Source organism: Gavia stellata, chromosome 1 (genome assembly GCF_030936135.1).
Source record: "Gavia stellata isolate bGavSte3 chromosome 1, bGavSte3.hap2, whole genome shotgun sequence".
Classification (NCBI taxonomy): Eukaryota; Metazoa; Chordata; class Aves; order Gaviiformes; family Gaviidae; genus Gavia; species Gavia stellata.
In genome coordinates this window covers 23,431,589-23,459,109 of record NC_082594.1, presented here as the reverse complement: position 1 = coordinate 23,459,109, position 27,521 = coordinate 23,431,589, and the positions used below count along the sequence as shown (strand labels likewise).

Here is a 27,521-nt window from a genome sequence, read left to right as displayed (position 1 = left end):
TCATGGATTGTGCTAGGTAGTCCCACAAGGTGGTTTAGGTCTCTTGTCTCCACTGACGTTATAGGGAATCAGTAGGAAATACTGACAAATGGAGCACAGCTGGCTCCTCAAAAAACACCAACCCAAAAACAGCAGATGAGAGCAGTGCCTCTTTACCTTTTGTACAAAATCCTTGTACTTTCAGCATCTTTCTCCAAAAGTGGATACTTGGCTTCTAGGTGTTTCTCAGACTGAGGGAGTTCAAGTCCACATCTCAGAACAAAGTTTTGCCATTCGGCCTCTAATCTGAGGCTACATCTGCTGCTGGGTGAAAGCTGCTGAATTTGGAGCCGCTATTGACTTTGCAGGGTTTATACAGTTGAAATTTAGTTGCCGGTCTCACCAGGAGTTGATGATGTCCTAAAGTTCCTTCTATAGTCAATGAAAGAGGGATACCTTTCCAGTGGGTGATCCATAGCAGCCAAATAAGGTTCACGTATTTCTACTATGTTTGGTGCATACAGCTGTTCATCTTTGGCTGTGGCAGGGACTTTTTAGAAGGGCTTAAAACAGCTAAATTGAAACTGTACTTGACTGTGTTCTAGTGGAAAATCCACATTACCCTTGTTTACGTGATGCTGCTTCTCTCGTATGGTGACAAAGGAATACTTTCTCTTGGAGTAAAGTGATCTGGGATACTCTCTGCTCCTCTCCCACAACACCAAAATCTTCACAAATTGCACTCAGGTCCAGATTTAGACTTAAACTGGTTTTCAACTTTAACTGTTTCAAAATATTTTCTTGTTATGTTCCTAGCTTCTGGAACACTTTGCTGTTGGTGCGAGGGCAATGGGATGGATCAAGGACTGTTTCTTCTCTAAGGCATGCATTTCTGTCTGCTTGCCCTGAAAGCTTTAAGCCATAGCCTATTATGGGGCAAAGACAGAACATTATGCCTTTCCAGCACTTTCTGGCTTGATGAGAGGCAAGGTCCGGTGTTCCTCTAGTCTTTTGACCAGGGGGCTCTTTCATGGACTTGCTAAAAATTGCTTCACGTGGCCTGTGAGAAACCTGACTGGGTGTTTTCAAGTGTCCTAAGACACATCATGTTATACTGACAGCCAGGGTTTCACCCATATCAGAATGGTCTGGCCATGACTGGGGCCATGTTGGCATGCTTGCTTTCTCAATAAGCAGCAAACCTGACCTGGAGGGTGCCTTGATCTTGTTCTCAAAATTTATTGTAGAGCTGTCCAGTTACCTTTTGACACCACTTCACTGGTAGGAATCCTGCAGTGAGGGACCGTAGGTAACAGTGCTGTGACCTTCAGTCAGGAAGGGAAGATCCTTAATCCCCTTTCACTCCTTCCAGAGCAGTTCCAGCTTTGCAGCAAGTTGTTTGAGTGAGAGTTCGGTGTCTTAGAGGTCAATACGTGGCTCTTGCCATGGAAGTGGCTGACTTTTGCCCTTCCCATTGAAGGCGCTGCCATGGTGGTGTTTCCTAAGGAAATGCAGCCAGCGGTGCGTGAGGGCATACTTCCTTGGTTAGATGTGTAGCCGCAAGGTCCTGAACTTTCTTCATGGTACACTCAGTGAACAATCTGAGAGCAAAGTCATTGACTGAAACTTGCATAGCTTTCATTTCTACTTTCTTTCCTGAGTAATGCCCGTGGAAGATTATGTAAGTCCTGAGTCAGGACAGCAGGATTATTCTCAGAGCAAAAGGGTATGTGTGGTAAGGGGGACACCCCCTTTTCTTTGCTTTGCCCTTCCAGTATAACATCATAAATGTGAGTGGACTGGGGACAGGATGATTTGTCACTGTTAATGGCTTTTTTTCTTTGTTTTTCTAGGATCTAGTTCAGGATCAAAATTAAAAGTTCCTGAGCTGAGCATAAATGGCACACAACACGTTGTTCAAGCAGGCCAGACTTTAAATCTCACCTGCAGGTAACCAGCTGAGTTGGATTCTGATAATTTGGCTGGGAGTTCATACACCTGACACTTTCTTTTTTTGTAACTGAAATTAGAAAAAAATGAAACCTTATGTTGTGGGGAAAGGTGGGGAGTGAACTTCAATGGCAATTGTTTAATAGTTCTTTGTTGTTTCTGTTGTTGTTTTTGGAAAACAAGATAAAAGAGAACCCCAGAAATAGCCTGATATCATAAAAAAGAAAGCTTGGGAACTGGAGCTATATAATTGCAGCCCAACATAATTGTTTCTGCTTCCTTATCTGTATTTGCAGGGGGGAAATGGTTCATTCATGGTCTTTGCCTGAAACTCTAAGTAAGGATAGCAAAAGGCTGAAAGTAATTAAATATGCTTGTGGAAGGAATGGGAAGCAGTCCTGCAGCAGTCTGACCTTGAGCAGAACTCAAACAAGTGACACTGGAAACTATAGCTGCAAATACCCAACAAGTCCAGCGAAAAAGAAGAAGGAATCTACAGTCTATGTATTTATTAACGGTAAGATTATGGTTTTTTAACACTTTTTGGTACTTGCACTTCAATACAGCAAAATGGATAAATAAGGCAGTTCAGTTGTGATTAAATACAGTGGTTTGAATGATATTTTCAGCCTTGCAAAATGTCACGATAATTTACCGATTAATGTATAAAATCTGCTTTCTCAGAGCTTGCAAATACAAATGCTAGTGTTTTATCTGTTAGGAAAAAAATGAAGAAAGAAAAAGACCCAATCCAACCAGTCTGCTAGAGTAAATAGAACTCCCCATGGAAGTAGACTAGAAGTGAATCTGTGAAATGGGTATCAGAGAAGTCGTACCTTGCAGAATCGGATGATGACTTATGAAAACCATACACCTGGTACAATGTCAACTTTAACTTGTCTGTCTAAAATTGTAGATTTCTAGGCAGCTGAAGGATGCCAAAGCTGTCTATCCAGATCAGTAAATTATCTTATGTTGTAGAAAATTACTATTTGCATGTTAAGTCACATCCAAAAATGTACTCTGTAGTCCATGTTACACAGACTGTAAAAATCTAGAATAAATAGAATCAAACTAAACACAGAATTTTGTTCAGCAAACAAGTATTGTGTAATGTATGGGAAATGCTGGAATTAGGTCAGTTAGGCTATAACAGAAATTGCTTTCTGATCCTGTTTTCTTCCAGGATATCAATCAGACACTTCTCAGAACGGTTTAATTCAACAGACACAATAATAAAAGAAGAAAATATAAACACTTTAAGGATTTAATTTAATTCTATATTCTAGTTTTTCTTGATTTTTACAGAATAAAATTAATAGATTACGGTAAGGTATCAGGATTCACAGATTTTGAAAGCACATATTACAGAGAATGTGCAACTGGAAGTTGTCCAAATTATGTGTCTGCTGCTTCTAACGAGTTCACATCAGAGTGAATTAGCGTTTGTTTTAATTTTGTGACATGAAGAGTGGGACTGGTGCTGTGAAGAAGCAGACTGAAGTGGACCTCTCACCACAGTGATCGAAAATAAGATAGCTCCCCCCATTATTGTATGTTGCTTTATTGAGAATTATTGAATAATTCATGCTGTTCATCCTGCTTTTCATCATCTGAAATATACTGCAGAGTGTTTTTTCTCACCCAACTATTTTAATGTAATTCACTGGGTATCCAACTACAGATGCATCTATGGAAGCGTAACCAAAGTAGGTTATTAATTTAGTGACCAGCATTTCCTGCTGCCTAAGAAAACTTAAAATTTTCTTGGGTGAATTTTGCAAGCTTCCCATCATGGGACCTTCTTGAACCTCCCACCTTGGAAGTCATCTCTCTCTGAGATCTACCCACAATCCTCTCCATTTACCATGTGAGAAGACCAAGGATGGTTGTGACTCCGACTGAGAACCTCTCTGCTAAACCCACTTTATGATATAAGAGATTCCTTTGTTTTCTTGCTCTCTTTGCTGTTTGAAGTGTTAATTTTTCTGGATCCTGAATTTTTACAAATGGAACACACAACCAGTCTTTCTAACTCTTCACTGCTTCCCAAGTTGTATGTAGCTTGCTTGCATCTGAAAGATTCTCAACTAGATGTGTGTGAACCAAGGTTTTCTGTGTAATTCACATGGTGATGGAAGAAAAACATATAATTGGAGAAATAGTTTTTGCACATCCCCTCCCTGCCCCCCAATAATCAGTTAAGGAAGACTGCCTGAGTGTCTTGGTTTTGTTGATTTTTCAAGGACATTCAGTCATTAAATGTTGATGTCGCTGTTGAAGATAGGGTTAGATTACATTTCTCCTCCTACCTTACTTGCCAAAAAAGAGTAAAATGTTTAAGGGACAAACCTGTATCAAGCTTAGACCTCTTTGGCATCTTAATTTTCTAAACTTGACAATCCTTTTGATTAAAAACCAATTTCTTAACACTTAAGTGTTGATTGTATCCTAGTAAGCATGTATGAGAGTTAGGGCAAACTGCTGATAACGAGGGAGGCTGCAAGGTAACTGCTCATCTACTGCCTGTTGAAAGTGTCACTCTGCCCTAAGGTGGGGAAGGGTATATTAGTTCTCCAAAAATTCACAATTTCAGGAAGAATTGTTGAGTAAGTTGGAAAGAAACAAGATACCCAGTACCAAAACTCACCCTTTCTGATCAGTGTAGCGTTAGCATTTGGAAAGAAAATACTTAAGGAATCTCTTAATATAAGTCATTGTTTCTGTAAGCATGCATGAAATTCTATTATCTGTCTCAAGTGGGGGTGAGATGGGGATAACAAAATCCTCTGTGAAGACTACCTTTCTTGAGTTTAGTTTTATTTTAAATGAATTTGTGGGTGCTTAGGAAATAAACATTTGTAAAATTTGTGTCCCTCCTAGTTTTGTATTGTTTCCTGTGGCAGGACGTTGTGTCAGTCCATTTCCCATATTAGCTCCATGTGGATCACCAAGGTGCCTGTTTCCCATGTCTTAGCATGCTGCAGAGGAGAACAAATAGTTGCTATTTACAAACACAGAATCCGAATCAGGAAAGTTGATATTGTTTGTACAGGAAGTCATCACTTATTGTTTTAAAAATGTTATTCATTTCCGTAATTAGAGTGATACTGAATATGAACTGGATCTAAAGAAAAAAAAAAACAATAAACCCAGTAACTCCTTTGGTTCAGTAATGAGTGTATGCTACGGCAGAAGATGAGCTACTATAGACAAAAACAAGATGCAAGACGATGAGTAGGAGATTGCAAGTCCCACATGCCCCGGGATGACTTGAAGGATTTCTGAAGTCCTGTGTTTGGGTGATCAAGAACAGGCAGGCTGGTGACATTTCTTTCAGGAGCTAGTCCTGACACCACCCTTCTTTCAGCTGGAGAGGTCACTACTGAGTTGCACAGGGGAGTGAGTGCGCAGTGTGTGCTGCAGCAACTCTTGACCACACACAGCTCAGCAATTGAGACATCAAGTGAGGGAAATGAATTAATTCTCTTAAGAGCCTTGGACTTTGCTCTAAGAAAACTGATGGCCTGACTTCCACCACGAGCCATGGGAAAAATCTGAAATGACGCAAAGCCTCTTTAGTGATTTCTCCACTGCCTCGGACCAAAGGCTGCTCTGATCTTTGTTTTGTTATGCAACTGCAGCCTAGTAGTAAAATGGAAAGATTTGTAATGAACACTCACTGTGTACATTGGAGTGAGGCATGGGGAATTTTCTGCTTGAGAAGAGATAGTTATGGAATAAAGACATTTAAGAAACACCAAATTATCAGCAGGCTGTTTTGAAACCTATGTAGACTTTCCTGGAGACAGTGCTAAAGGCTTTTCTTTCTGCCTGCCTTTGTTTTGATATCTCCAAGACACTCTTTTCCAGTTGCTGGAGCTCATTCACTTTCTTCAAAAATGTGCAGTTCTCTTCACTCGCTACTCTCAGAATCTCTTGCCTTTGATCAATTGTTCCTAGGGTGTGACAGAGGAAAAGCATGTAAGTTCATTTACCTTGATATAGCAAGGTTAGTTTTTTTGCAAGAATTCAAAGAAACTTTGATTCAAGTTGAAGTGTTGCTACTTCCTGTGATGAAGACAGCTTTCAGCTATTAATATACGACAGTAATGTCTTAATTCTGCTGCAACAGAGACTTCTTCTCTAAGTGAAGTTGTAGTTGGCTTTAGGGTATTAGCCCATTTCTTAGTCAATGTTCTCCACCTCCTTGCCTCTCCTCACACTCCTGCTGTGCATGTCTTCTGACCGTATACTTTTCCTTGCAAAATGAGACATGTACTGGTACTTCAATCAAGCGCCATTCACAATATTCTGTTTCAAAATCAGACCTCTAGGCTGAGTCATTTGTCTGTTCTCTTTCTGTATTTATCAGAGAGAAAAAAGGACCTGTTGGTACATATTTCTCATCACCGACTTTACAAGGAATCTGGAAAACAAGCTTAGAATAGGTGTCTTGCTTTGAGTTGATTTAAGTCAGGTGAGACAAATCAGAGCTGGGTAATTAAAGGTACAAGTACTGGGAGTACTTGTACTCACCAATGCCTAGAATGTCAAACATGTCCACTAGTTTTGGATGTTTGACTTGAGACGTGTTTCGGGTTGGACAGTCCAAAATGAAGGGCTTTAGCTTAAGTGAATGGTTCAAGATGTAAGCTTTTGAAGTGCCAAAACATCTGGGGTTTTGAGTGCATTTTCGAACTCTAGAGTTGTATTCTGCAAGTGCTGAGCTTATGGCATCTCCTTGGGAGGTCCATTTGTTGACAGATAGCTGGATCCAGCCCCAGAACTGACATGGATTTAAGATTTAGCCTGAATGGATTGAGTCCTGTAACCCTAAAGGTATTATGTTGCAGAACAGGGAGGGCATCCAAAGAGTTCCCAAAAGGGTCTCTTAAGATCAGACACGTCAAAGTCAACATAATTCAACAGGTGAAAAAAGCAGTAAGACAAAAAATCCTGAAAGCTAACAGAAAGGGAGATTTTCTTCTTCTTTTTCTTTTCTTATTCTTTTTCCTTTTTCTTTTCTTATTCAGAAATAAGGTACTGACAGAAGAACCTGCTGAGGCCTGGGAAGCTCTTCCTCCCCTGTGCCTTTTCTCTGTCTTTGCTCTTGGCACAGTTTTAACGTATGAGCAGTACAGTTTTGGCTTACATTGTCAGAGTAAATAATATGATAGCGCCTCTGTTACGAAAAGGAAACTAGTTGAAATTAAACTATGCTACAGCTGTATCAAGTATGCAGACACATTTTTAGTGTCTAATGAGGTTCCTGTTACAAAACAGAGCCCTTTAGGACTTTCTGACGTCAATCACATGTAATTGCTGTGCTTTTGTCATTGTGCGTACATGGACTTCACATCATGGTACACTGTGTTGAGCAGAGCATGTGTGGACACCTTGGCAGCGTCAAAGGCCATGCACTAAGCCCTCTGAGGTCCTTCTTCACCAAGGCTTATAGCTTCTACTGAAACAGAAATACATTTCCAAGATGAACTGTCATGAGGGAGGAATACATCTGAAAAAATGTTCCTAATTTCCATTAGCTTTTCTAGAGATCGCTTTCTGAACATAGTTATTCCTCTAGTGTGGATCTCCTGGCTAATAACGTGGGTAAGAATATTTTTTCTTCAGGGTTTTAACCATGTTTTGTGTGTGTTATGGACCTACGTCGATGATAGCATAGTATAACTAGCCCCAAAGGAAAACCAAAAAACCCTGCCTAAAAATTAGTGTGTAATTATGTTAGCAATGCTTTGTGTCTGAATGTGCTCCAGATATAAAGTATTCCCCTCCTTTTTATTTTTTTTTCCTTTTTGCTGGACTTCTGTGATTATTAATTTATATCTCAAATCTTCCTTCAAGGTTTAGAAATCGTTTGAATTTGAAGAGTAATATTTTACAGGCTAAGAAGAGGCAAGAGTGGAAAAGTCCTTCTTGCAGATAAGTGTTGTGCTTCCAGGCATACAAAACAGGACTTTTTTTTCTTAAGAAACATAGGCATCTACATGCGAGCAGCTGGCTTTCCTAGGGCACGATTCATCTCACCGTAAAATAGATGTCCAAAACAGGTCAGATGAGTCCCATGGCAGAATTTCCCATTTCTCCCCAGTGACAACACTAACAGTTTGGCCACATGAGAAATGTCTATATTTTGGATGTGTAAGTGAGATGAAAGGCACTCTTGGTGTGCAAGGTTCTCCTCAAATTACTTTTGAACAGCCTTACTAATTTAGCTGGGATAAATAAAGTTAGTTAGGATGAATCCCTACAATGGAAAGGGGAATTTGGCAATTGGCCCATTAACTTCAATGAAATTTGCATGTCTGTACTGAAGTAAAGACTTTGGTCTTCTTCACGTGCATGAATGTGAGGAAGCTGTTTTGGCTCTTCTAGCCTGAAAAAAATCTGAATGATGAGCCAAGTGTAGGTAGGTATTTTGGAAGAACTTCAGAGGACAAACGACCAGAGATTTCAAGGAGCTCAGACTTTCCTGCAGACTTTCCTTCTTGCAAATGTATGTGTAAGTACTCTGACTTACATAGCTCAGATTATTAAAAACAAAACAAACCCAAGAACAGTAGCTGAAGCTTGTGGAAATAAAGAACCTCTCCATCTTCTCTGAATTTGGCATTTCAGTGTTGGCTAATTTAGTTGTTTGTGCAAACCCCATAAATAGCCTAGACAGGTTACTGATACCAGACATAATATTGCTTGTATTAAGTCTCTTATCAAGTTTGTATCTGGCTGCCAACCAGCTTAATAAAAAGCTGCTATTTATGTTCTTTAACAATACAGCAAGTGACCTTCATGGATTTTGTGATTTCGTGAATGCTCTTTGTGGTTTCATGTTGATTGTAATGGAGAGATATTGTAAGGAACACAGTCAAACCAGCACACAGTCATTAATTCCAGGCACAATTAAAAAATACACTAAACTGACTTTTAAAGTAATCTTTAGCATATGCAAATATTCTGCCTGTCCATCTTTCATTTCACTACCCTTGCAGGCAGCTCTGAAGCAAAGAAAAAAAAAAAATCAAAAAACAAGGTCAACCCTCTTAGATCTTCCGTTCCAAATCCTGATGGAGCTGAATGTGTAACTTGGATGTGGTCTTCAAGATAGGTCAATCCATGATGTTCCTTTTATGTATAGAGCTTTCTGAACATAAAAGCGAGTGAATCTGGCGGGAGGTTAGGTCATCCCAGATGCGCTACCAGCCAGCTGTTCAGGGAAGGATGGCATTTACCTCCCCTCAGGAAGGAATTGGGAGGAAATGTAGCAGGAACCACTGGCAATAGCTATGATGGGAGGGAAAAAGGGGAAAAAAGAAGCAAGGAGTGCTATTATTTTGGGGGACAGAAGGATTCCACGTCATTGGCATACCCTGCCAACGTGGCATAACCTGCCCTGGTCCTGCTGTGGGTTCGGCTTTGCCTGATCCAGGCTGGTACAGCCTGCACTAGACTCTGGTCTTGAGGCACTGAGAGTATCCCCTTATGGCCATTAAGACGGAAGGATAATAAAATCAAAGGGAATCAGGAAAAGCCTCCACACTCATTATGAAAACAAAACTGTGCTAGGAAACATGATGCGTATTTCTTTTAATCAAAAGCAGGAAGACATTTGGAGCACTTGGGGCCATCGATTGCCCTCCGGCCCATGGCGGAAGTCCCCGGTGATGTCAATGGGAGCTCTGCACGCGAATAGCGGGGGCACAGAGACGCCTTGGCGTACCACTGCAGGGAGTGTACCAAGAAAGGCTGCGACTGAGCTTTAAAGCCTACTGAGAGCAGCCAGGGCATTTAGTTGACTTTTATAGAGCGCTTCATTGACTTCTCCAGGCGTGAACGTGCGTTTCCATTGAAGAAGAAGACAAAAAAAGCCAAGCGTGGTGTTTTGTGCTCGTTTCCTGTCCCTGCCTTTGGATGGGCAGGAATCCTGCGAGGTCTGAGCTGCACAGCCCCCACTGCCTCGATATTGGCATCAGTCAGTGGTGACACTGTGTCTGCAGACAGCACCGGTAGTCCCCAGAACAGCTCTTCCTCACACTTGTAATGATCTGGAGATTATGATACAGGAAACTACTTTGCAAAGCTTGCTGGTTTTGGGCAGGAGTTCTTAATTTTGTGACTAAGATGAACGAGTCTTTGGGGAGTAGTAAATCCATTTGTCTGGTGACATTAAGGGGCAGGTGACCTCTTCTGTGGCTGCAGCCCCTGAAACAAAAAAGGTTCTTTTCACCATGCTACAAACAGGTTCATTCTCGGCCTTTCCTTGAATCGTACTGCAGAGGAAACGTTAGCCTAACAAGTCCTTAGGGTATTTTTTATTACATACGCATCCTCTATTACTCATAAGTTCCTTTTGCGATCTCAGTGGACATTTAACACCTATTATTAAATAAAGCATTGTGGCTTTCATTTCAGAAAGTTTGTGTAACAGTTTCATTAAACCTCTTTAGGAAATTTTTTTCCATATCCTGGGGTACATTTGAGACTCTCTACCTTAAGATTCTCCCCAGTATAAATTAGAGTAGAATTTGCTTCTCTTCCTGTTTGATGTCTCAAACAAAAATATTGTTGCAGAAGGGCAGAACACTGGGAAGTGCAGATCATACTTTTGAAAGAGAAGCAAAAGTAATGTATTTGAAGAACTACTTGAGTGAGCATAGATCAACATACAGAATTCTGGGACCAGAACATTTGAATAAAGTATTACTATTTGAGGTTTTATAAAAGTTCAATTCTTGCTAGCTTTACTCATTTCTTATCCAAGAAAGATTTCCATTGTTATTTGTAAGATTTTTGACTAAGTGAAAATAATAGGATTTGCCTGAAAAAACATTGGAACTGTAGATAAGCATGGAATTAAGATCTGAATGTTCCACTTTTTTGAGAGTTAAAAACCAAACCTTATGTGATTTTTGAAGTAGTCTGTCTGTGATGTGAGTCAAACTGAACCTTCAGATCTGAACACCTGCAAAGAAGATTTGGAGCCAGAGCCTGTGGCTTGAGCCCCTCTTTGTTAAGTGGTCCAAACAATAGCAGCAGCAATGTTCCCTGTTCCCAGCGCAAGCTATTTATGACAATGCCCTTTGTTAAAGGGATTGTTCTAGGGATGGTAAATTACTCTGCCAAGCTTTAGTTATTGAGTCGAACTGAATGAATGTTTTCCTGGCATTTTCATTTACCTTGTCACTTACTTACAAAAGAGACATATAGGTATTGTGATAGTGGGAAGGAGAAGAATAATTAACTCTTGCTAGTCTGTATTGTCAGGGTTGAAAATGTGGCTGGATAATCACAGTAGATTCTTTCTCCTGGTGAAGTCAATGTGAGTTTTTTGCATCAATTTCCTTGCAGAGAGCAGGAACATGTCCTGTTTAGGGGTTTCCTGATAAGTGAATTTCAGTTATTTCCCATCGAATTATTTCTCCTGGTGATAATAAAATAGAAATGCCGTGAAATAAGAAATACATCTCTCAGCAGTAGAGATGATACTGTAATGGTAAAAATGTACTTTAATCCTCCTGGATTTTAAAGGAGATACCAAAGTACTGCTATTGATATTGAGTAATAAATATATTTTCAAATATTGAATAATATTTTACTAAACTTGTTTATATAAAAGTAAAGAAGAGTGATTTGAGGACTTTGTCTAGCTTTTGTTATGGATAGATTAGTCAGTTCTTTCAAGACTGTATGCACTATTACAAGTTCCATACACTGTCTTAAGAGTTCAGATATTAACCTTTTATTTTTCTTCTCTTGCAGATACAGGCAATCCATTTGTAGAGATGCACAGTGATATACCTAAAATAATACACATGTCTGTGGGAAGAGAAATGATCATTCCATGCAGAGTCACAGCACCAAACATTGCTGTTACTTTAAAAAAGGTACTTCAGTCCAAGCATGCTCTGAAAGTGTTATTGTGGATGATGCGTTTTTTTGGTTTGTTTACAACTATTGTAATGCTTTTGAAATATTTCAACAATTTAGTATTTCTTAAATGAGGTTTCTGGGTGTCAGTGTGTTTAGAAATATTTCAACCCTGGAGGCTTCATCTCATCTCATAGAAGGGTTTCATCAAATTTCTTACACTGGATGGCATTTTTCTGAAGAACCTTTAAACTTTTCATACCATTTTATTAAATTTTCACTGACAAAGCTTTCTTAAGCCCAGGAAGGAATTTCTTGTTAGGAGAAGAGATTTCCTCCCACCTCTTCCCTTGCCCTTCCTCCCCTTTCTTCTTCTGTCCTCTGGAACAGCCGGTAAGTGCAGTCCCTGGAGACTAGCTGGGGCTTTATAAGGATCTCTTGCAAGCCTTTGCCCTACCTCACTCCCACCAGTGACTTTGCTGCTTCCTTTTCCATATGAATGCACTTATCATCAGACAGGGGATGGCTTCTCTTTGTAGGGAAACTTGTGCAGAGTTTGAGACAGTGGGGGCAGTTTTAGAAAATCTAGACTTTTTTCATGTTTTGGGGAAACCATTTCTTTCCTAGGTTCCTTGAGAGTTACATGGACAGCTAACTGACTTATATGTCTCTAGTAAAGTGCTTGGTATCAAGACAGAGAATGGCGCTTCTTTTTTTTTCAGGTTCCTTTGTTTGGCTTAAAAATTAGGGAGAGGTGCCAGTGATGTTTTTTTTCTGAATAAAGGGAGTTCTGCACATAGTGGCATAAATGTTCATCATTGTACAAGGAAAAGAAAATTGTCTTTTTGTAGAATAACATGCAATTGCCCAACAACACCACTGTAAGATGCTCATCTAGATCAATGCAAGCCTTTGATTCCTCTTTGACTATAGAGTGTTACACCAGCCATAGATTTGATCCTGTGTTTTAACTTGACCTAGAGGTTTACAAATTCTATCCAGTGCTGCTTTGCTAATATAGATGCTGATTTTTGCCTCTAGGTTTCCACCTGTTAAATCACAATAAAGAAAGCAAAACGCAGAGAAAAGAAAGTAATCTGACCTAGGATGTTATGGTATGTGTGTGTACACACACACACACACATGGTTCTCCTGGAAGAAGTGCACTGAGGGGATGATGCACAAGATTCTGTGGCTATAGAATCAAAAGTAGATGAGGCTTGGCTTTCCACAGGGTGGATGGTGTAAAGTGGGAACTGATTTGGGCACTGTATTGTCGCATCTGAAATCTCAGCATATTCAATTCCTAACTGAAAAAATTCCTGTCAGGTTTCTCTCTTATTGAACAATATAAACATATTTTTTTCTCCTTATTTGGAGAAGATTGAGACATATCTACTATCTTTTTTTCATATCAACTGGCCTTTAGCTTGGAGTTGTGGTGTAAGATGCATCTTTACACCATCAAAAACAGATGTAATACTCTGGGAAGGAGAAAGAGGAGGTGGAGCCAAGTCTTGAAAGAAAGGATTGGTTGCTTACATGCTTTGCATTCCAGGAAAAATAAATGTGTTCCCTAATTCATCCCAGAATTTCCTGAAGTATGTCAGCTACAATGCATTACATCATATCTTACTTTATTATCATCTGTGACACCCACGTTTGAAGATTCCAGCAAGGTTTTGTTCACATCGCAATTAAGAGATGCGTTAAATGCATTTCACAGCTGCAGGCAAACTAATTCTGGAGAGCTGGCAAAAGCTATTCTGTGTTTTCCATTTAGCAATAAAGGAAGAAGTCAGTGTCCCCATAATGCAGTCCTCTGGAGCTGGAAAGAAAATCCCAGCATTAGAGTCATTAGATGCTGCATTCTATATTGCCAGGAAGTCAAAATAGGGATTTTTTTTTTTTGTTAATCTCTCTCTACTGAAAGGACTTGTTGAGACAGTTGCATGAGCACTGCCTCCAGCATTTTGTTCCTGTGCAGTGCTACTTACTTAGTTTTATTGGACCAACATGGGGAAGGTTTATTGCCCATCTTCAACAGTGCAAATTATTTTTTTACTAAAACTGCATCTTTACCTTAGTCAACCCTTTTCAGATACTGTGTTGCTCTAACTTCCAGACTGAACATCTATACAAATTACATTCTATAGCATGGCAATCATATACAACATAGGAGGAGTCTTAAAAATCAACACGCTAATGAAACAGGGATCGGGAAATGGGGATGAAGCTTTTCATTCCTATTTCAAATCCAGCCTTCAGATCCTGTTATAACCTATATCTGCAACAGCTGATGGCCCTTTCTCTTCTTCATCATGTGAAGACCTGTGAAATGAATTAATACTTTTGATCTAATGCTTAATAAACATATATCCAGAGCCTCTGAAACCATCATTCCTATCAACATGATTCTAGCAGCCTCATTCAAGATCCCTAAAATAAGATAAATCTTACTGCAAATAAGGTATGCACTTCTATTGCCTCTTCATTTGCTCTTATCTTGCTAAACAGAGAAAGCATCACGTTTTGGTACAATGGTTTGATCCCTCTGTTTACTCTCCTTTTGGATTCTCTGTCATAAAGTCAACAATGACATTCACTGTAATAGAGGTAAATAAGCTTCCGCATAAGAAATAAAAAGAGGAAAAAAACCCAAAGATGTTGAGAATCACACACCTGGACAGTCTGAATTCTTAATAATGTCACCTCATCCTTCCCAGGTTGATGGAAGGGGAAACATGAAAGAAAAGACAAGCATTCAAAACTCTAATGTACATTCTTACTATACTTTCAGCTGGCTCTTTCCAATACAATCTGCCTTTGGAGATATGGGGAACCACAGCTTGACTACATATTGTTGACCATGTGTATATACCCAAAACCTTGTGGTAGTACTGTGTTAATGCCACCGGGTAACAAAAAGGTTCAGTGGTTGGTGCTGAGCAAAGGAGGAGGCAGAGCCTATAGCAAAAGAAACTGAAGTCTAGTTTGAAACAAAGTACTAAGAAGGTAAAAGGCCAAGATTGCACTGGGAGCCACAGCGATGTGGTTCATGCAGATAAGTATGTAGACAGTAAATTCCATGTTTACTGCAGCTGTCACAACAAATTGATTCTTTGAATGCCTCTGTCTGTTGGTACCCATCTGTAAGCTATTATTTTAGCTGGATTTATCCTCTGCTGCTTCAGTGGAAAACTCACTGTTCCAGCACTGTGTTTCTTCACAGGTTTTCTACTTCTCTCTGTGATGACCAAACGGCCAAGTTTTTTGACAAGGCCCTGAACTACATTGGCCCTACTCTGCATGGGGGATGGACCAGCTGACCTCTAGAGGTTCCTTGCAACCTAAATTATTGTGATTCTGGGATCCTCTGTCCTGTACCATCCATGCAGTGATCATCATGGTGATGATGCTGTGTCTCTAGGTGGTAGCCTGGAAGCTGGTTTAGGGCAGAGAAAAGCAACTGTGCTTCTCTGAGAGTGGGAAACAGGTCATCTGAACCAGTGAGGTTGGCAGAGGAGAAAAGTGTGGAGGAGAGCTAGGGAAGAACCCAAAGCAAGTAAAGTGAGAGTGTAGAGCTGTGAAGGGCCATGAGGTTAAGCACCCAGCCATCACCATTGGTCCCTTTTGAGACAAAATCCTGGTGTTCCCACACTCTGAAAGGGACTTGTTGCAGTATCTTGTTTCCCCAACTTAGCCAGAGACCAACTGTGTCACAGTGGTCTTTTGCTAATCATAGACTTCAGCTTTCTAAAGTATTCCATATAGAAAATTAAACATGTCAATTTATGCTTTTGTGTGTGAATGTATGCAACTTTTTGGTCTCAAAGCTGCAAAAAACTACACAAAAAGATGTAGCTCTCGCTGGTTTTGAGGGGTGCCAGATGGGTAAACTGTGCAGGCAAAGATTTGCTTCCAGGGCAGGTGAGCCTGTTGGATATACAGACAACCGACAACATTTGGTGTTGCAAAACAGGATCATATTTATAAGCACTTTATTTCTAAGACCCCGGCATTTCCTGTGTGTTTTGGTTACCTTCCCTTTCCTGTAGTAAGGCTAATACATATTCAGTAATCCATCAATTAACTAATTAATATGAAGTGAATGCATTCCCTGGGAAATGCCAGTCTAGGTAGGCTCTGAATCTCTGACTTGACTCTTTCTTCATGGTATATGTGAAAACCTATAGAGGAATATGCTCAGAAATAGTTTGGTTTCCACCAAAGCAGCAAGAGGATAAATCCAGTTGAAGCCCTTGAAAACATAACTATGAACTAGTTAAACCAAAGCTTGAACATTTGTTTTACTTAGAACAGGAATGGCAACAGAGTGCTTGGAGTCCAAGATATTGTTGAATGGTAGCCAGCAGGCTATAATGTAATGGGCTTTACTTGTGTGTGTGTGTGTGTAACACAGACTTCCCTGTGATTTGCATGCTTATTATAGCATCTTATCAGCTGTTGTAAAGATAAGGAATTCTACCACAGCATTTTGTGCTCTGTAATTATTGTTCATTTGATTCATCGTGCATTTCTGTTGGAGGAAATGGCATGAGATGAGTGGAGGTGATCTCAAGGGCAGATTTCGGCACGCGCTGAGCAGGCAGCATCGAGAGTGCTGCGTTTTGGAGAGTTGCTGTACCATGCAGGAAGGTGCCGGGCAGCCATGCTTCCCCCAGCCCCTGGCAGCCACCCATGCTGGCTTTGGCCATAGGAAGGAGAGGGCGGGCTGGCCAGCATACAAGACTCTGCTCAAATAACGGGGAAGAAAGAGATGAAGGACGCATAGTGAGACTGGGTGCACAGTGAGAGGTGATGGGCTGCAAGGTGCTTAGTTGAATAAGAGGCCTTCGCTTAGGGCACTAATTCACTCAAACTCTGCTATGTGCCGTCTTTAAAAATATGTTATTTTTACCATAAAAGCAGACTTTATAAAAGTGTAGTCGCATTCAGGCTTTGTACTTATGGCTGATCTCTATGTTATCCAAATGGTGGCATTTATTCCATCGATAAGGCATAACAAATAAACATGATATGAAAACAATCATCATAGGCTGCAATGCCTATGTCATGCTTCGCCTTTTCAGGGTTTTCTTGATACCTGATTAAAATGGGGCTTAAAACTCAAAGGATCCTAACGTAAAATATGATTTGTACTGGTGACAAAGTGAATGCTCGAACCCACATGGCAATATTTTAGTATGTATTAGATTTCAGGTCTTAAGTTTAAAAACACCTGATGGCTTTACACTAATTACTTGTTGGGTCTTCAACTTCTGAGGGACTTAAAGTGCCAAATTTTTAAAATGTCCTGAATACTTTTTCTGTGGAAATGTGATGTACTTAGGGTTTCAAGGTGTCCTTTCAAAATCTCTAGTCAGTATGACTTTCCTCATTCAGTATGATCAGTAATTCTCAATAAAAGTGCCCACAGAAGCTTTGTGGCTTTAAAATTTGCACTTCATGTTATATGTAATGAATTAGAGACATGTACTCTGGTGACCTGTCAGCTTTGGAACAGCCATTCATGGCCTTAACTTTTTTTTTTTTTTTTTTAAAACAGTCCAGTCCTTTAGATAACATAAATGTGAGAAGCATCAGATTGAATCCTGGCAGGAATTTGTTAAAGCCATGAAATGACAGCAAATTAAGTTCATTTGTCACCTCCATTGAAAAATGTGTATTTGTGTCTCAGTGGTGAAACCAGGATACTTAATTGCAAAGGTTCACCAAGACGAGCACTTTAGCTGCCAACCAGGAGCCAACAGAATAGCAGCCCAAGTGCTGAGGCTAATGATAGTGTCAATCAATTGTGTCATAAATTACATCCTGTTATAAATAATGAAATCTTGGAAACAAATAAAACATTCACATTCTTCACCCAGATTTTTCCTCTATTTTGTGATGAAAATGTGACTTGAAAAATCTGCATAATTAAATGTCACCCTTTCTACTTTGATCGGCATTTTTTAGGATGTTTTTTTCCCCATTCCTTTTTATTAGGCAGCTTTGATTAGAGAGTGGCATGAGGATGAGTTGTTTTTATGACATGTGTTTGACACTTCCAGATTCCACGAGAAACCCTAATTCCTGATGGCAAGACAATAATCTGGGACAGCATGAAAGGCTTCAGAATACCTAAGGCAACCTACAAATTCATAGGGCTCCTGAGCTGCGAGACAACCGTTGGTGGACACAAGTATAGCACAAAGTACCTAACGCACCGAGAAAGTAAGTAGTGTTCTCCACTCCCCATCTTTCAGAAAGCACTCTGCCCTGGTGACGTTATTCACTTTTCTTTCTCTTCATCATGTGCAGCCAACACAATTTTTGATGTTCAGTTAAGTACCCCACGTCTTGTCAAGTTGCTGAAAGGAGACAGCTTGGCAATTAACTGCACTGTCACCGCAGCATGGAACACCAGAGTGCAGATGACGTGGACTTACCCTGGAGAGGTGAGTGCTGTGGTTGAAATGAAGAATCTGGGGGTTTCCCATAGATCACACTGTATCTAGCACGCCGAGAGGAATTTTGCCTCGAAATGCTTGCCGTGGTTTGCATTCCATCTTTTGACCCTTGCTGACATGTCTTTAAAGGTTTCTTTTTTTTCTTTCTGGTGCTTAATTGAATAAGTAAACATGTTTACACGATGTACTCTGCTTATATTGCATAATTACGAGTGAACGCTAGAGTTGTTTCATCCCTGGGAACTTCTTTTCAACCTGGAGAAATGGTAGAAATTTATCAACCAGTCCCAGGCAGGGACTCGCTTGTGACAAAAAAGTTTTCAGCGAGGCTGTCTTTCTCAACACATTCATTTCAAAGACTGGCAGACAGTCAGGCACCCGACTCGAGCATGTTTAGAAAAGTTATTTTGATTTAGCTAGCCAAAACCTCATTTGTTAAGTGTCACATGAACAATCCTCTTGTTTTGACAACTACAGGAATGATCTTGAATGTGCTTCTCCTCCCCCCACGTTGGGAGCATCCTCATAAATATTTGTCGCTTACAGAATAACTACCAGGGAGTCCGTGTAAAGCTGATAAGAAATTTGACATTAGTTTAAGGTTTACAACTCCAATTCCTTTCATGTCAGTTTGATTTATGCTGGTGATTCAAGCCAAGATCATTTATTATGTCACTCATTGTGCCTAATCACAAGCTGAAATTATGATTACATTATATAGGGAAGATTAATGCAATCATTTCTTGCATACTGTAGCCATTTTCCCTGGCATTTTTTCACCTCAGGAATAAACAACTTAGCAACAAGAAATGCTCCAAATATATTGCTCATTGCTGTCTTACCAAGCCCTAGCCGGGCACCGCACTTGTGAAATTCTGCTTTGTTTTTCTTCGGATGGTAACTGAAGGGTGCTCAGTGTTTATAAGACACCAATGATGTCCTGGGTTAAATAAACTTTGAGGCCACAGGCTGAGGGGGAGTTGCAGGAAATAACTCCTCAGACTCACATTATCTTCAGTTCCACCCTGTTATTCCCTTGCCAAATCCAGTCCCTTTTCCGTCTATAGCATTTCCAGAATTCTCCCTTTCTTGTGTTTATGCCCTCTTCTTCTATATGTCTGCTGCCTATGGACACTGAATCCAGGCACCAAACTATGTGCCAGTGGCTCCAGGGATTTTTATGAGCAATGCTGGACGAGGAGTGATGGGGAGCTGGGTGTGTTTGTATGGCAAGCCATACAGAAAGGATGATCTTCTTCTGGGAAGAACTAGTTTGGATGCTATTACAACTTTGGTGAAGATAGGAATGAATTGCCATCTAATGTTACTTATAATTTTTATTGTTGACCTTCTGGAAATGTTAGGTGTCTTTTGCATGTCTGTGCTGTACAGAGGCATCTGGATTTTTTTATGAAGGTGTGGTGGCAGTACAGTAAAATAAAAATCTTAATAATGATGAAAATTGGTTTGACTAAGCTCTTTCTTGTTAATTTTTGCTTTTATAGACAAGGAAGAGAGGTTCTGTAATGCAGCGCATTGACCAGAAGAATGCAGAAGCCAATATTTTTTACAGTATCCTCATTGTTGACAAAGTGCGCGATATAGATAAAGGCCAGTACACCTGCCACGTGAAGAGCGGGCCATCAATCAAAGCTGTTAACACAACAGTCATTGTTTACAGTAAGAAATATTGCAGATTTGTAGAATACTGAATGCTTGTGTACCAAATTCAGTCATATCATAGCTTGAAGTGAAGTGGAAATTAATTTACAGCACGTTCATCATTGGTAGAAAAAGGAGGGAGACAAGAGGGAGTATGTGCCTTTTCTTCCATGGCTGTTTTGCATTGTTGGCAGTAGACATGTTAATGTTCAGTTTGATCACTCTTGTCTGCTAAATACTGTGATGATCCTACCCTCAGTCAGTTCTGGCAGAAGCAATCAGTTAAACTGTAGTTTGCAAAAAAAAAAAAAAGTAGAAGCTGAATTTAAATAGAAGAATCCCACTTCCTCTTCTACAATACTTATTCATTGTTTTCAATGAAAAATGAAGAATAGATACACTAGGTCTACATGGAGCAGGTAGCTGCTAGACCATTCAGAAAAATGAAACAAGCACAAGATACTGCAACTCATTAATGTGGTTTTACAGTGGGAGTCTTAAATGAGTTCCCTATGGTCTGCCTGGGCCTTCTGTGAGATCTGATTATTTAAAATTTATTTTAATTAGGAATTTCGTACATTGGAACTCTATGAGAAGCTACATTCATTGTGGCATCCTGTTACAATTAGGACTATCCAGAATCTTTGGAGCATCACTGGTATTAAAGACCAAGCGGTGGGTGGGTGTCCTCTGTGACAGATGACTCATGGTCAGAATATTGATTTGTTCCACATTTTCAGTGGTCTACCTTTTCTCTCTCACCTGAAGTGTGGACTCAGCACCCCGTGTTGGTATTCTTAGAGAGTATTTCCGTCCATTTTCTCTATTTAAGCTTTGGACTGAGTCACTGGGAGCGTAGGATGAATCATGATATTACTTATTATATTCTTAAACAGATAAGCCTGAAGCTGTCAGAAAATTAGTTTTAGACTAAAATTAAAGTCCCAGAAGCTGGAACTGTTGAAGCTAGCCTGTAAACTCTTACTCACATAAGTAGCCCCATCTGTGGGATACCCATATTAGAAAGAGCCTGTGTGAATAAGGGTTTGCAGCATCAGGGTTGTACCTTTAAGTATAACCTGACTTGTGTAATTAAACTACTGATTTGTCTTGTGCATGTTATTTTCAATGTACGTGGCAAGTGTGATTAAATATTGCACTTGTTTAATAGATATTCAACATCCTTATGCAGTCCATAATGTGAGTAAATATTGCACCATAGGTGCTATAAAAAGGGCACTCAAACAATTTTTCATGTTTTGAAAGTTTTGTTTTGCTTAAGTGCATTTTGGAAGAAAAAAAATTTCAATATATTGTACGAATATTCTGTTTTATTGCCTCTGGTTAAACCCATCAACTTGTCAGAGAGTTTGAAATATGGGGCAGTACAACTGGAAAAGAATGAATTCCAGCAGGTTGAGATTGTTCCAAAGAAGCGATAAAGATTTGTTTGTTTGATGAAACAGCTGTTTACCAACGATACAGAAAGTTTCTGCCTTTTCCTTTGCTGTTTCTCTGAAGATTCCTTAAATCCCATCTGGCAGAATATTTTCTTTTGGAACATTCATTGAGTCTTGGCCCTTAGGGGTGGAGGGGTCATCTGCTCATATAGTTCAGCTTCCCATGTACCATGAACCACCTTATCTCTTTTGTGTTGAAAGCAATGCCTTTTTTTCTGACTGAAGCACAATATGAATTTTGGCTAGAGCATATCTTCTCCAGGCAGATTCATGGCCTGGGAACTGTATCTCAGTTTCTTGTATATTTGTGGTATTCTTTATATTTTATAGATCTCTATGAGGTTAGTTTTTATTCTTGCTGTTGCCGTGTGGGAACACCAAAGTTATTAAAGATAATTTTTATTTGGATTCCTGTTGTCTTTAGCAGAACAACTCTTTTTGCAGGCTGAAAATCAGTAATATAGGTGCACTCTTTTTCTTTTGTTTAAGATAAAATGTTCATTAATTTGAAGCGTCGAAGAAAAACTGCGCTGGAGGCTGTAGCTGGAAGAAAATCCTATCGATTATCAATGAAAATGAAGGCATTTCCCTCTCCAGAGGTTATATGGTAGGACAACGGTTACTTCCACATATGCACGCTGGACCTCTTTTTAGATGAAAAATAGTATCTTGGTAAAATATTCAAATAAGACCCCTTGAAACGGCAACAAACTAGAGACAATATGGTTGTAGAGTTTTATTGGACGTTTCAGGATTGTCCTGGGTTTTAACAATAATATTCTATGAAAATATTATCTCCATGTTGCAATTCTGGAAAGTTTAAAACTCAGATCCTCAAATGTGTTAGATATGTCTCCTATTGAAATCAATGGACACTCTACATCTAAATATGTCTACCAACCTTGACTGAGGTGTTGCCTCCAACTTCACTCAGACCTAGATATGATACCTGAACTTGCTTTTCAGAGAGCAGGAAAAAGAGAAGGTGCCTTCCATTAAAATAACTGACTGAGTTGAATCATACAGACATGCACTATTAGAAAAGCAGTGGAAGCTGGTTTTATTATATGGTGATCTGCAGGTTGTAGATCTACTTTAGTGACTGGAGAGTTCACTTTGGCTCACATATACTGTGCTAAGAAATCTTTTGAACAGCTTTTTGTATTAACCCAAACCACTTTTATATAAAACAATGTTATCTATTCATGATCTCAAGGTTTTTTTGTTTAAATCGTTTTAAATACCAGTAGCTCTGGCTCAATTGATTGCACTTTAACAAAGGGTCTATGAGAAGACTGATTAAGAAAACAAACCATACACACATGAACAGTGAGCGTTCATGTTAGTCACAGCCAGAAATTACTTTTGCTCCAAACATGTTGTTTTGTTTTACAAACCCCTTACATTTATAGCTCCACATGGAAAATTAAGGGACAAAAGTGGAGCCAATGGTAGCCATTTATAAAGTATTTTCTGTTTCTTTAATGGTTGGGCTTGTTGACTACACATATAGATCCAAAACTTCTGAAATACAAAAAATTCCATTTAAACAAGAATTTATATTTATTTTTTTATTTATCACTGTGAGGTTGGTCAAACACTGCAACAAGTAGTCCAGAGAGGCTGTGGAGTCTCCATCCTTGGCAGTATTCAAAACCAGACTGAAAATGGTCTTGGGCAACCTGCTGACCTTGCTGTGACCAAGGGGTTGGACTAGGTGATCTCCAGACGCCCTTTCAGCCTCAACTATTCTGTGGTTCTGTAAAATACAGATACAGTGAAATGCCTAAATCTGTAGTCTTTAGACCCAATTTTTAGTGCTCCTCTAATAACTGTAAATACTTACTAAAACCTGTGAATCATTTTAATCAAGTCCGTCATAATAGTGAAACTCTGTTGCACTCTTCTACTAACATCATGTCAACCTTCATACAGCAACCTACCAAAATGTGCTTTACACTGTATTTTAGACTTTGAAGAAAATTGTTGTGCTTCTTTAGGAATCTGTGTGTGAGCAACAGTTAGTACTTTCTATGTTGATTTTCTGTTATCTTTAAAAACATTCACCTGACAGCAGGATATCTGATTCTTAAGTGCTTATCTAATCTACTTACTCTTCCTCTTCCTAAAATCACAGCTGTGCTTAGGCTACTGTAATACTTTGTTCCAGGATGTATTCTGAGGCCATAAAGAAATGGTCAGTGCTGGATGATGCAACCTTTATTTGTGTGAATGACTCTTAGCCAAAATGGTGTCTTCTAGACTAAATGGCAGCACAAACATGGAAAACTGGGATCTTCAGAGACAGAGTTGCAATTTTCAGCAACTCTCAAATACTACAGAGCCCTATCAGATCCTTATCAATTTTAATATATAGAATGGTATTCTCCAAAGTGTTTTATAAATAACAGCAATCTTATTTGTAAGGGATGGATAAGCTCAGACTGTAAATTCAATCCTTGCCCAAAGATCGAGAAATGTTGTGAAATTAAATAAAGCAGGCAGTTTAAGCAACATTATTTTTCAAATTTTTGATTTCTGGTATTTTAAACAGGTTAAAAGATGGGCTACCTGCTGCTGAAAAGTGTGCCCGGTACATGGTTAAAGACTATTCGTTAATCATCAAAGATGTTGCTGAGGAAGATGCTGGAAACTACACTATAATATTGAGCATACGACAGTGGAACTTGTCTAAGAATCTTACAGTCACTCTTACAGTAAATGGTAAGTTTACAACATGTTCCCATGCTTCTCCTGAACAGGTAAATGCTAAATTTTCGTTGAGCTAGATTTTCATTGATCTTGCACAGTTCAGGTCATTGTGGATTTTCTTACTGACTTTCATGGACCCAAATCCTAGCCCCATATGCGACGTGACAGACTCGTCTTGGAATCAGAAGATGGACACTGGTTTTCATTAGAAGGGTTTCTGTCTTCCATGGTCACATACTTGTTCCTGATGACTTAAATGTGTTACTAACCGCTCATCTGACTTGACTTAGGCCTGCTGCTTTTCTTTGTTCTTCTGGGGATTTTTTTTATTACTCACCCTGCAAGAATGTAGCATTTTCATGATCATGCAATACATTGGAAATGAGCTGGTTTTAACTGCTTTCCAATTTTTACCCTTTACAGTCAAACCCCAGATATACGAAAATGCCGTGTCATCATTCCCTGATCCCAATCTGTATTTACTGAGCAGCAAACAAGTGCTGACATGCACCGTGTATGGTATTCCTCAGCCTAAAATTACGTGGATGTGGTATCCCTGTAGACAAAACCATTCTAAAACAAGGTAGGACAGCTTCCTTACTTCTATTTAGCATGTCTTCCCTTAATATTACATTTAAATATTTACTTTTTTACAAGAATAAAGCTTGCCATGACCATTTCTTACTCAGTAGAGTTTGTATATTTTTAATCAATGTATTTTTAGTAAACATGTAGGCACAATGCAATTATTTGTGTATCATTATTTGAAAATGGAGGGCAGAGTTGTTATTTTGTATTGCTACTTAGGTTTATTTACAGTTCACTACTATTCATGCATGCAATGTCCAGAGGCGATAATGGCTTTTTAATTTTTATGAGGGAAGCCTTGCAGACAATGTCTTGCAAAGTTCACATGCTTTCTCATGGAGGAGATTTCCATGCTTTCCTCCATGCTTTCCTCCATGAACAGTGATTCCCCTGTGCGGCTTCTTTTGAAATTCAGAAATAATCTTAAAGACTTTTTCCGTTATGAAGGTCAAATATCGTTATGACACGTTGACTCATAGACTGCATAGTTCAGCAAGCCAAATGTGTCCAGCATTCTCCAGAAGATAATTCAACGGGGTAAAACATAAATGGCACCATACAAGCTTACTTGATGCTGATGTGGCACTTAGCTAATCCTCTTTTATATTTAAGCTTTCTTTTGAACTCTTTTTCTTACAATTACAAGTTTGTGCGTTGACTCATTTACCCAAAGCTCTTCCTGAATCATGAAATTTGACACAATCTTAATGATTAACACTCAACCTCCACAATGGCATTGGCATTAAGCTACTATTGGAGGGTTCAAACATGCAAGGTATTTGGATCAAATCACAACGAAGATATTTAAAAACCTAACAAAAGTTTAGGAACCAACATTTTCTCAGTTTCAGTTGAAGTTTGTCATTTTACATAGGATTTAACTTCTTTAACGCTTTCATAGAATTAGGTTTTAGTGCTAATCCAGCCAAACATTTAAGCACATGCTTAACCGCAGGGATACGAGACACCTGATTCAGTGAAACAGGACAAATATCTTATTTCAAAATAAGGGTGCTTGTAAGTGCTTTGTGATCAGCGAGAAAGTGGTCAGCACTTCCTAAAAGCACACATAGTTTTTCCAATTATGCCTTGTTTTGGGATTATGCAAATGGGTGACTTTCTGTGCCCTTCTCACCAAGAGGTGGCACTAGCAATCTCTCCTTTTACTGGAATAGGTATAACCTGAAATTCTCCATTTCGAGGACAGGTGAGGGCTGCTGTTATGTTACCTTTGAAGGACAGGTCGCAGAATTCGGCGTATTAATTTATTTTTGCTTAGAGGTGCAAGGTGTAAGAGAAAAGAAATCACCACATCTTTTAAGTAGAGAAACCCTGTGAAAGGCGTGTATGAAAATTTTCAATCTTTTAGTTTCTTTCAAGTGTTTATACACATTTATGCATGATCTGGGTTGAAATCATGGTGTGATTGGTTCTTCTTTGGGAGCTGGGGTGGTGCTCATCCATTGTCAAGTATTTCCTTCTGTTAACAAGCATAGATCTGCACTACATCACAGGAGAGTGTGTCATCAGAAACAGAAATTAATATCCGCAAGCAGGTGTTTAATAATGTGCTAAACTGCAGACTCAATTAAATGCTATTAGAAGTGTGTTTAAGGAGGTGATCAAAGGAGAAATGTAACAATTTGAATCAGCTATTGGCTTTGTTACAAGGTTGTTTCCAGACTTGCTTCCAAATTGCCTGCATAATTGTTCTGACAATTCTCTTTAACCCCCTCCCCTTCCTTCTTCTATAAATGCTCATTGAAGAAGTAGTCTGCAGAACACCATTTTTAATGCTTTGCCTAAGAGGAATGGAATTACTCCCTCTGAATAATATGGTGACAGTTAACTATCCAGAAAGGCAGAAATACCTGAATAATTACATTTTTGTCTCCGGCTCCAGGAAGGGAGCAGAGTGGACTACCTCGGCAGCTGGCACACCTTGCTCAGGCCGATGTCTGTGGCAGTTCAAGTGTTCTCCCTGAAGAACTGGAGAACCCTTTAATTCCAACTATTTCACTATGCTTTCCTCTTTGTTTGGAGGGATGTTTGCCTAAACAACAGATTTAAGGTGTGTGTACCTTATGCAACAGATAAAAAATGTATCTTTTTCTGCCATTACAGCATTTCTTTGGATTTACTTGCCCAATGTTAGGTTTCCAAGGCTAAAATATTACTCTAGTTGTTCTCAAGTAGTGCCTGTTTCTGTGCACAGATGTTCCTTGTACCTTAAGTTGATAAACCCCCACAGGTTACCATTATTCAGTGTATGGCAGTGGGGATCCTCATCAAGTTTCTGAGTCCTGTGCCGTGGGACAGAGCACACACTCTGAGTAAAAGATGCCATTGCTGCAGAGACCTTGCAGTGCACAGATCTGTTTGCTTCAAGATTTATATGTGTGCTTAATTTTACATCACTTGAGTACTATCACTGCAAGCTGGGGAATGACTCACAGTGCATAAATTAGATGGTTTTATTTTTGAAGGACTGTTGCCTATGGGCTCCTTAATAGAAACCATTAGGTTATCTGGCTGGTTCTTTCAATTGCTGTTCCAGACAGTATTTCTGTTTCAAAAATCTGAAAATACCTCAGTGGATTCCATTGCTTTTAAATAAAATGCAGATATATTTTAATGGTTTGTGATTAATACAATCAATTTGTGTAACTCTCCTCTCTACATCATTCAGGCCAGTAACAGGCGGCCAGCCAAATTAAACAGTTTCCAAAGTTCCCTGGTAGCAAATTTAAAAAAAAAAAAAAAAAATCTGTAAAATTGCTCAACAAACGTGACTTTTTGGGATGTGGACAGA

General features: G+C 39.3%; 1 protein-coding gene across 1 annotated transcript in view; it reads left to right on the top strand.

The window, feature by feature from the left end:
• The window catches only part of FLT1 (fms related receptor tyrosine kinase 1), a 112,982-nt gene that overhangs the window by 13,747 nt on the left and 71,714 nt on the right, over positions 1–27,521 (top strand). Inside the window, exons 2-10 of the mRNA XM_059825882.1 lie at positions 1,833–1,929; positions 2,226–2,446; positions 11,707–11,831; positions 17,889–18,051; positions 18,139–18,275; positions 19,793–19,967; positions 21,899–22,016; positions 23,964–24,133; positions 24,545–24,704. Of these exons, the coding sequence (XP_059681865.1) occupies positions 1,833–1,929; positions 2,226–2,446; positions 11,707–11,831; positions 17,889–18,051; positions 18,139–18,275; positions 19,793–19,967; positions 21,899–22,016; positions 23,964–24,133; positions 24,545–24,704 (1,366 nt within the window). The remainder of the gene's footprint in view (positions 1–1,832; positions 1,930–2,225; positions 2,447–11,706; positions 11,832–17,888; positions 18,052–18,138; positions 18,276–19,792; positions 19,968–21,898; positions 22,017–23,963; positions 24,134–24,544; positions 24,705–27,521) is intronic.